The 10,440-nt window shown below is 48.5% G+C and overlaps 1 protein-coding gene across 2 annotated transcripts; it reads left to right on the top strand.

Annotated features, from left to right (window-relative positions):
• The first annotated feature begins 491 nt into the window (after positions 1-491).
• ODC1 (ornithine decarboxylase 1) lies at positions 492-8,932 on the top strand. 2 transcript variants are annotated; one of them, XM_082672158.1, is made up of 11 exons: positions 492-509; positions 3,331-3,462; positions 3,734-3,907; positions 4,091-4,263; positions 4,539-4,673; positions 4,803-4,884; positions 5,089-5,172; positions 5,828-5,990; positions 6,072-6,184; positions 6,273-6,487; positions 7,199-8,932. In XM_082672158.1, the coding sequence occupies exons 2-11, from the start codon at positions 3,361-3,363 to the stop codon at positions 7,341-7,343; spliced, it is 1,386 nt and encodes a 461-aa protein (XP_082528284.1). In that variant the 5' UTR covers positions 492-509; positions 3,331-3,360; the 3' UTR covers positions 7,344-8,932. The 2 variants fall into 2 exon arrangements, with proteins under 2 accessions (XP_082528284.1, XP_082528283.1); XM_082672157.1 differs by lacking the exon at positions 492-509 and adding an exon at positions 2,986-3,240 and having other exon boundaries at positions 7,199-8,931.
• The last annotated feature ends 1,508 nt before the right edge of the window (positions 8,933-10,440 follow it).

Genomic DNA, 10,440 nt, shown 5'->3' with positions numbered 1-10,440 from the left:
CGCCTGAGGGTGCGCTATTGGAGCCCAGGGCCCGCGGCGTGTGCGCCTGCGCGGGCCTGCAGCTGGCCCGGGAGGGGCGGGAGCCGCTCGGATGCGCTGACGTCGAACCGCCCGCGCCCCCCGCCCCTCCGCCCGGCTCAGGGTTGGCCGCCGCCGCGCCCCGCCCCCTCCCTGGGAGGACGCCCGGACGGAACCGATCGCGGCTGGTTTGAGCTGGTGCGTTTCCATGACGACACGCGCGGCGCTATAAGTAGCGGAGCTGCGGCGAGTCGGGCTTTGTCAGTTCCCTCAGTCTTCCTCAGCCTCCGCCGCCGCCGCTGTCCCTCTGCCAGCGCTCCGGCACCACCTCGGGCCGGCGGTTCTCCGCAGGAGGGAGTGAGGTGGCGGGCGGCCGGGCGGGCGGCTGACGGGGGCGGCGGGGACAGCGGCGGGGCGGCCGGCGGCCCTGCGCGCTCGGCGGCGGCGTCTGGTCTCCATGGGGTCTGCCCGCGGCGCCCGTGCGCTCTAAGGTGAGAGGGGCGCGTCCGGGCGGTTGGAAGGCCGGGGGAGCGGGGGTGACGGCCACGTGTCCCTGCGCCCGGGCCCGGCCTGAGGCCGGAGCAGCTCCCGTGCCGTGGAGCTGCGAGGACACGTGGTCGCAGAGCCGGCCGCCGGCCCCTGACCTCGGTGAGCCGCTGCGCCCCCGGCCCTGGCGTCCCCGGTGAAGCCGGCCCCCGGCGCGCACGGCGGCCGCCCTCCCGGCTCAGGGCAGCCTGGGCTGGAACGGCCCGGGGTTCACCTCCTCCGAACCACGTCAGTGAGGGTTTCTGAGCCGGAAGCTGTTGAAAAGGGTCGGTCGTTCCTTCAACTGCTGTGTTTTTTTTTAAACCCATGTGGCAGTCCGGTAGCAGGTGCAGGAGAGGTAGGAGGCGAGCCGGCGCAGGTCTCCGGGCTCCCATCGCTCGCACTCATTTCTAGAAGGAAGAGACGTGCCATTCCGCCGTATTGCCCTGGAATTTACTTTTTTCTTTTTCATTTTAGCTTTTATTTGTGCTGTGTGTACAGAGCGAATGACCCAGTATAGAAACCCACTCGGGTCGCTAGAGCTGAGATGAGATAACCTCGTAGTAACAACTGGTAATAGTCAGCCGGCCGTGGCTTAGAGTTGTTACGGGATCTTTGAATGACTCGGTGAGTCAAGGAAAACCTATAATATTAAGATCCCAGTTCAGGCTTCGGCATAGGAGCCAGTCCCAAGATCTTCCCAAAAAGGCCACCTGTGTTTGAAAATGCGAAATAATGGGGGAAAGTGGGGAGTAGAACCTCTTAGAAATGTCTAGGGAGAACAAAGAATGTGTTGACTTCATTCAAACCTAAAATAGGGCGTAATTTCGTTCACTTGTAAATTTTTCAGTGCTGTTTGAATTAGTACCTGTCTTTTCTAACGTTACCCAGTTTGCAGTAAAGCATTTCATAGCAGAGAGGCGCTGTCTTGCGCTAGTCCGAGTCATTTTAAGTAACTTAGCTATACAGAAAGAACACCGAGAGGTGTTCTTGGGTGAAATGTTTCTATATCAAAAGTTATTGAGATAGGGCTTCCCTGGTGGCACAGTGGTTGAGAGTCCGCCTGCCGATGCACGGGACACGGGTTCGTGCCGGTCCGGGAAGATCCCACGTGCCGCGGAGCGGTTGGGCGCGTGAGCCATGGCCGCTGAGCCTGCGCGTCCGGAGCCTGTGCTCCGCAACGGGAGAGGCCACAACAGTGAGAGGCCCGCGTGCCGCGAAGAAAAAAAAAAAAGTTATTGAGATAAAGCTTTGAAAGATACAAGAAAGCAAAATACTTAGTAGGGGTGTATTTCAGAGAAACAAAAACGTCCTAAGCTTAAGCCTGAACATTGCCTTAAAAATGTTTAACAAGACTCTAAATAGCCCAATCTGTCACCGGTGAGCATATTTAAATGTTGTTATATAGACAGAATGGGTTTGCCGGCAGTTAGTCTCTTCCCTTCCCCTACGCGCGATTTAGGCAACGTAGGTGGTTGACAATGCCAGCAAGTCACATTAGATCAAGCCTTGCAAGTTCTGCCGTGCATGGGTTTGGATTTATGGCAGGCCCGTCCCCCTGGGCCTCTCATAGTGTCCCATGCCAGAGCAAACTGGCCCAGAACCATTGCCTGGCCTCTGCCCGTAGGCTGCAGGCACTGAAGCGGGTTGCACAGTGGAAAAGAAGCCCTCCCTGGCAGAAATTAAATAAGTTAAAATCAGTAATTTTAAGACAACTGTCATCGACCAGTGTCGCATTTCATGAAGGCCAAGGACAGTGGCTCTGATTGTTAAATGAGCTTTATTTTTGCTTATTCATAAATTATTGTTGGCTTATTTTTGTTATTCATAGTTAGTCAAAACTTATTCCCAGGTGATGATCCTTCATAGCTAAGCAGGTATTAGAGCGCCTGTAAGGACAGTTGAGGTTCCCAGAGTTGCTGATTTAGTAGGCAGTGCTGGTTTAAGAATACTGATTTCTGATCCGCTACAGCAACTGTAATACATTATGTTGATTTGAAGATTGCAGTTTTAAAAAACACATGCCTAGCGTGAAAATTAGCTCATAAAATTCTCAGGAAACTTAAGAGCACTCAGTTAAGTTGAGAGCAATGATGCCTGTTAGTCACTAAAAGTTGTTCTGTATGAGACTTAGGAAATAGCAAGGTGTTTATACAGCAACTTTGAAAAATTGCTGTCATGCTATTTTAAGCTTCTAAAGAGAAACAGATCCGAAATAAAGTAAGCTAACTGTCATGAAACTTTTTCCCTATCAGTGAACTAAGTGCAGGAAAGCTTCTGAAACCTGCATTCAGCAGTTCTTAGCAGGGATATTTGAAATGCTTTTTTTGAGGTGGACAGTACTATATATGGAAGTTCAGTGTGAAAAACTCTAGCGTTGTATCTGTGGTGTCCTCATTCCATTGAGGTTTATGGAGTCACGTGACCTAAACCTAGGAATAATGGGATTCCCAAACCCAGTGAGTGAGGTGTCTGTGGAGGGTGCTTGAGTAGTCCTGCTTCTTGTGTGTGCTGCCAGTAACTGATCTTCCAATTTAATGTGTTCCGAAGGTGGACAGCAGATTGTGCGTTTGTCAGGACATTTTCACTGCTGCAGCAAGGGCACGCACATCTTTCAGTGGGACTTGGAATTCCTAGAGAATTGCCTTTGTGAAAAGCTGGCATAATTTCTTTAAATTTCATCTCTTAGTTTCCCTTGTAAGTATTCATGGTTGTTGCAGGCTTATCTTATTAGGAGTTACTAAGTATTGCTAAGACTTCTGAGTAAATCGTCTGCCCTGTCTGCAGTTTGTTGTTTCAGAAAGATATCAAGGAACCATGAACAACTTTAGTAATGAAGAGTTTGACTGCCATTTCCTGGATGAAGGCTTTACTGCCAAGGACATTCTGGACCAAAAAATTAATGAAGTTTCTTCTTCTGTAAGTGTATGTTAAGTCCTTGCTGGGAGTGCAGCTTTGAGAATGTTGGGTTGGATGGGAAGCTTCAGTGGGGTCTTGCGGAAATGGAAATGTCTTATTAGGGAATTTAGAATTTAATTGGCTACGGATCGTGCAATAAAAATGATATTCATGCCAGGAATTGACTAAATAGAGTAGGATTCATGAGAATGACGGGCAAGGGAAGGGAAGCCTGCGTGTTGGACACATTGTTAGGCCGCTGATGGGTTTCCTGTAACCACTGTCACTGCAGGACGATAAGGATGCCTTCTATGTTGCGGACCTGGGAGACATCCTGAAGAAACATCTGAGATGGTTTAAAGCTCTTCCTCGGGTCACCCCCTTTTATGCAGTCAAATGCAATGATAGCAGAACCATAGTGAAGACCCTAGCTGCCATAGGGACAGGATTTGACTGTGCCAGCAAGGTGAGCAAAAGCCGCAGAACTCACAGGATTGTCATGGCCTCGGCGTTCCCGCAGGGCAGATCAAAACTGCGTTGCTTGGGCAGGAGATGCTAATGAATTGAGTGGGGGTGGTGACAACTTCCCGCGTTTTTCTGTTTCTTCCATGTATTAGCTACATGTATTGTAACACCTCTTCTTTTTCAGACTGAAATCCAGTTGGTGCAGAGTCTCGGGGTGCCTCCAGAGAGGATTATCTATGCAAATCCTTGTAAACAAGTGTCTCAGATTAAATACGCTGCCAATAATGGAGTCCAGATGATGACTTTTGATAGTGAAGTTGAGTTGATGAAAGTTGCCAGGGCACATCCAAAGGCCAAGTAAGTTACTCCTCCATTTGAGGGCAGGGTCAGATGTGGCATCTGTATGATAATGGCAGACAAACTCAAATTTCCAGTTGTTAGATTTCCATACTTTAGTAAATTATCTGTGTACTGGGTCAGAGACAAAGTAGAAAAAACCTTAAAGCCTCTTGATTAATAAAACCAAATTAGACTTAAACCACAGGGTATCAGAGCCCAGGAGTCTCTGTCTTAACCATGGCTGTAGATGATCTTCTGTTACGGGAAACTTGATACACTTTTCTTGCCTCTAGGTTGGTTTTGCGGATTGCCACTGATGATTCCAAAGCAGTCTGTCGCCTCAGTGTCAAATTTGGTGCCACACTCAAAACCAGCAGGCTTCTTTTGGAACGGGCGAAAGAGCTGGATATTGATGTCATTGGTGTCAGGTGAGATCTTGGTGATGGCAGAGGTAGAGATTAAGATTAGACAATGCAAGTTTTATAGGTTTTCTCCCACTGTGAATAGTTATTTCCAGAAATAGTAAGAAATAGCATATTCTACTTTTTTTGCCCCAGCTTCCATGTGGGAAGTGGTTGTACTGATCCGGAGACCTTCGTGCAGGCCATCTCTGATGCCCGCTGTGTCTTTGACATGGGAGTGAGTATATGTGAACCCCAAGTGGGAGGAGGGGGGGCAAGGATGACAGTAATAACTAGTCCCGATTCCAGAACTGACCTTTTGTAGAGGTCATCTCATATTACAGACATTTAACCCCATCTGCTGCGTGCATTTGTCACGCCGTGTTAGGAATCTGGCTACTTGGTTGACCTAATTTGATTGAATTCACTTTCTTGACTCCAGGCTGAGGTTGGTTTCAACATGTATCTGCTTGATATCGGTGGTGGCTTTCCCGGATCTGAGGATGTAAAGCTTAAATTTGAAGAGGTAATTTATAATAAAACTATAATCTGTAGCTCTTAGCAAGTTCTTTTTTGGAATATTTCAAAACTTAACTAGTTTTAACAGATAGGAAAGGGACTATACAAACGTGAAAATAAATGTCTTGGTGTGGTAATTTGAATGACTTCTGTGCTATTTAAAATGGTACTTAAGGGACTTCCCTGGTGGCGCAGTGGCTAAGACTCCGAGCTCCCAATGCAGGGGGCCCGGGTTCAATCCCTGGTCACGGAACTAGAAGAAGTTAGGCCATTATATGCTACTCATTTATAAAATAAATCCGTATTCTTTTTTGTTAAAATTATGTGCATAGGCAGAATAGAAAGTTTTGTTCTGTTGGCATGTATTTGCTAGATAAAAACATTTAGGCACTTTGTAAGTGGTAATAAATTTGTATCATTGTTTAATAAAATCATATCCATAACATCTTAGAGTAGAAAGGGTGTCTGGAGGGGAATCAAAATGAAACCACAGGGATGTACAGGCTGGTTTTCAGGGAAATGTTTATCTTTTGCTGTTGTTTGAGGGTAAACCTCTCTGCTGATGACTGCTCTCAGTGCTTTTGATGTGTCACGTCACAAGGTACTGGTCCGTGTGAGTTCCCCTTGATGACTAACTGCTCTTTTCTATCTCACTCTGGTAGATTACCAGTGTAATCAACCCGGCGTTGGACAAGTATTTTCCATCGGACTCTGGAGTTAGGATCATAGCTGAGCCAGGCAGATACTATGTTGCATCAGCTTTCACACTAGCAGTTAATATCATTGCCAAAAAACGCGTATTAAAGGAACAGACAGGCTCTGATGGTACGTACAAAGGATGATTCATCGCGTGTACAACAAAGTTGGTACATGAAGTGGTAATTGAGACTAATTGTGCTTTTCTAGATGAAGATGAGTCAAGTGAACAAACGTTTATGTATTACGTGAACGATGGAGTGTATGGATCTTTCAACTGCATCCTCTACGATCACGCACACGTGAAGCCTCTTCTGCAGAAGGTACCTTGTGAACACGCTGTAGACAGCAGTTAAGAGGATTGGTCGGAACAAGTGTAAGCAGGCGTGTTTTTCTCTCTCTCAAATGTAGAGACCCAAACCAGATGAGAAGTATTATTCGTCCAGCATCTGGGGACCGACCTGTGATGGCCTGGATCGCATTGTTGAGCGCTGTAACTTGCCCGAGATGCATGTGGGCGATTGGATGCTCTTTGAAAACATGGGTGCTTACACTGTCGCTGCTGCTTCTACTTTCAATGGATTCCAGAGACCAACCATCTACTATGTGATGTCAGGGCCAACATGGTTAGTGACAACAGTGTGTGTGTTTATGTTTCCTGTAAGAAAATAAAACCTTCCAGGATTTGTTATGCTTGCTCTTGTCGAATAAGAAATTGCTTTACTTAGGGTTAAATAGTAACTTTTTTTTTTTTTTTTGCGGTACACGGGCCTCTCACTGTTGTGGCCTCTCCCGTTGCGGAGCACAGGCTCCGGACGCGCAGGCTCAGCGGCCATGGCTCACGGGCTCAGCCGCTCCGCGGCATGTGGGATCTTCCCGGACCGGGGCACGAACCCGTGTCCCCTGCATCGGCAGGCGGACTCTCAACCACTGAGCCACCAGGGAAGCCCCAGTAACATTTTTTTAAATTGTTTTTCTCTCCATATTAATGTATGCTTTAGAAATTTTGGAAAATACAATGGAAGGAAAATCCCTTCAATAATAGTGATCTGTATTTTCAGATTTTTAAGGCATAATCATTTTAGAAAAGATTGATCAGGATATTTCTCTGCAGCTAGAATATTTTAATTAGTGTCTGTGACTTGTGCTTTCCTCGTTACCATAAAGATGGTTCTGAAGAAATGCTTGCCGTAGAGCTACGTTGAATTGCTTCCTGACGACATAGTAACCAAGGACATAAATAGGCTCATGAATAAGTTATTCTCAGTTTCTCGGTGTGGAATTGCTCAGTGAGGGGTGACTCAGGGTTTCTGAGCGTGCCACTCTGTCTCTTTCAGGCAACTGATGCAGCAAATCCAGAACCACGACTTCCCCCCTGGCGTAGAGGAGCAGGACATCGGCACCCTGCCTGTGTCCTGTGCTTGGGAGAGTGGAATGAAACGGCACCCAGCAGCCTGCGCTTCAGCTCGTATTAATGTGTAGATACCATTCTTGTAGCTGTTAACTGCGCGTTTAGCTTGATTTAAGGGTTTGGGGGGGACCACTTAACTTAATTACTGCTAGTTTTGAGATGTCTATGTGAATAGGGTTGGCACAGATGCAGCAACGTGGAAGACTAGGCGATGGGGTCACACTTATCTGTGTTCCTATGGAAACTATTTGAATATTTGTTTTATATGGATTTTTATTCACTTTTCAAACATGCTACTAAAGCGTGCCCCTCAGCTGCTGAGCAAGCGTTTGTAGCTTGTGCATTGGCAGAAAGGGCCAGAAGCTCAGTGCTGTGACCTGTTTGAAGTAAAGTATAGGCACTGGGAAATGTCTACGGCGTGTCCATTCCAGATGGCTCACCTTGCGTGTGGTTTACAGGTGGGAAATTGATGCTTCTCCCATAGGCTGAGAAACTTGCCCCAGAGGACTGAGGAGTTGACAGGTTTTCAATATTTTGAAGATCCACGGAATGCCTTTTTCCTGTCTGACATTTTTATTTCAAGTCCACAAGTCCTGTCGGAAGTTTGCTTTGGATTCCCAGAATAGTGAGTGGGTCTAGCCCCATGTGAGGTGGAAGGAAAAGGAGGGGCGAGACAGTGAGCAGTCTCTGCTGTTAACGGCTCAGTCCACCCTGGATGCGACTGTGAGCCTGGAGTGCCCAGGGCCCCTTGTTAACTAGCCGGCCTGCGGCGAGCAGGGCCAGTGCCCAGGCCCCCTGCACCCTGCCTCCAGAGGCTAGACACAGGCCCTCCCCGTCTTGACTTCACTAGTTGCATAGTTACAACTAGTTGGGAATGTAGCACAGCTTTTGGTAGTTGTTGCACGTGTTGTAGAGCTTTACCTTCCGACCTTGGCCTTTTATATTCTCTTACTCAACTTGTACCCCCAGTCCTCAGAGGAGGTTGGCAGGCTCCCATACTAAATTTCCAAAATGGGAATTGTGAATTCCTGCTGTAGCACAGGGAGGAGGGAGGAAAGGAAGGCCACGTAAAAGCCAGGTGTCACCTTAGTAACAGCCACTGGTCTGTACCAGACACTGCAGACGGCACTGAGTGTCTCACCAGCTTCGTTAGAGGGACACGGGGAGACAGCACGTGGCACAGGTGGGAATGCTGCAGCTTCTTGCATCTCAGGGACTGCATTAAGTGCTTCTGCTGATGCTCTTGGTACCTTTACCAAGGAGTTGAGGGGAGTGACTTGCGTTTCTAAAAAGCCACCTTCCCCCGAGACCTGAGTTCCACCTGGACAGAGCACGTTGCTGTGATCGCTGACGTCACCTCTCGGCTGGTTAGCCAGACCCCTGAATAAGACTTCTTAGGAGCCACAGAGAAAATAGGTCTGACTGGAGTCTGGGCAGAATAGAGGAAAGAACACAAGTGGACTGTCTGTCCGACTTCCTGTGAGCACATCCTTTTCTGGGTCCTCAGTCTGCCCGCTGCTAATGTTCAAAATAAAGGAATTGGTGTTCTGTATGGATTAAGTGCCAAGAAATGCAAGCTAGATGCCATGCCTAAGACTTTGAGAAATTAGATTTTCTACCTTCAGAAGTGAGGAGTAACAAGATGCCCTAGTGACAGCACTGAGCTTGGATTGAAAAGAGGAGAGGTTTTCCACTCAAAAAGTATGCAGTACTGAGGGCTTGGGAACTGCTCTGCTCGCAGCCTGTTAGGTAAAAGTGCAGTCCAGCCAACTGGCCAGTGCTGGTGGGGACAGAAGTAGCCCCAGGTAGTCCCATGGCGCCCATACAACAACCTCTGAACCTGGCTCATGGCAGCTTGGTGAAGCAACTTGTGAGCCCTGGGAGCCTGTATGGTGACACGGCCTGGGCTGGGCCAAATGACCTCCCGTGGCCCCTACACCTGGGTGTGGGCGAGTTTGGCAAAAGGATGGAGATCTCAGACGGCTGGGTGTGTGTCGGTCAACACTGTCCTCCAGGACCCTCAAGTTCTAGCTTGCAGTGTGCACTTAGTATGTCCATTACAGATGGTACTGTCTGGTCATTCATAGAAATGACATTTCTAGACCTTGATTTGAAGTGAATATAGCTCTGGCCTCCACCAAGGCTGTGGGTGACTCTTCCTCCTGAGGGTGTTGGAGTCTCCACGCAGGCCCGCATGGGAGGGGCTACTGGTTCAAGGTAAAGGAAGTGGTTTCCAAGCCCCTGCATTTGAATCACTTGGGGAGCGTCTGAAAATGCAGATTGCCGGGTCCGCCCCAGGACTGGGGACGGAGTGTGGGGCAGTGGGTAACCACCTGGGCAAAGTAAGATGTCACTGATGCTCCTTACACCACAGTAAATCCCAGATGAAAGTTTTCATTGTGACAGGTTAGGCCACAAATGTATTAGAAGAAAACATTTGAAGTCAAAAATGCAAGGGGCAGGGGCTTCCCTGGTGGCACAGTGGTTGAGAGTCCGCCTGCCGATGCAGGGGACACGGGCTCGTGCCCCTGTCCAGGAAGATCCCACATGCTGCGGAGCGGCTGGGCCCGTGAGCCATGGCCACTGACCCTGTGCGTCCGGAGCCTGTGCTCCACGACGGGAGAGGCCACGTGGAAGGGACCAATTTCTTTCCTGTTCAAAGAGCTCCAATAAATCTGTAAAAAAAAGAATTCAACAGAAAGTGGGCAAGCCACTTAGGTTCACAGAAAAGAAAAAACTTTGAACTTGAACAAACTTTAAAACGCAAGTGCATATTAAAACTGAGGATCTATCACCTGTCAGTTTGACGAAGGTAGAAGAGTGCACTGGCTTGCTGGGTAGGCAGGCTGGCTCGCCCAAGGCAGATGGAAACCTGAGAATAAGAGGAATCTCTGGAGGGAATTTGGCGATATCAGAAATAATCCACGTTATCTTTGCCCCGACAAGTCTACTTGTAAGAATTTTCTGATAAGTCGGCTTAAGGCTTTTCATTGTGACAGTGTCTGTACAGCATGTATTAGAAACAACCGTATGCTCGTGAAGAGGGTGCTGGCTGATGAGATCACTGGGACACACGGCTGCTTCAAGACGCAGAGCCCTGCAGGAGCTGGTGGGGGACGATCTCCAAGCTGGAGAAAGAGGGGCAGAGGAGCAACGTGCAATGAGCTA

Source organism: Grampus griseus, assembly GCF_964374135.1.
Source record: "Grampus griseus genome assembly, chromosome: 15".
NCBI lineage: Eukaryota > Metazoa > Chordata > Mammalia > Artiodactyla > Delphinidae > Grampus > Grampus griseus.
This window is presented reverse-complemented; position numbering and strand designations above follow the sequence as displayed.

Coding starts and splice junctions, on each gene's coding strand:
- ODC1 (XM_082672158.1), top strand. CDS start 3,361: ATGAACAACTTTAGTAATGAAGAGTTTGACTGCCATTTCCTGGATGAA. Junction 4,674..4,802: donor ATTGATGTCATTGGTGTCAG/GTGAGATCTTGG, acceptor TTTTTGCCCCAG/CTTCCATGTGGGAAGTGGTT. Junction 5,991..6,071: donor GGAACAGACAGGCTCTGATG/GTACGTACAAAG, acceptor GTGCTTTTCTAG/ATGAAGATGAGTCAAGTGAA.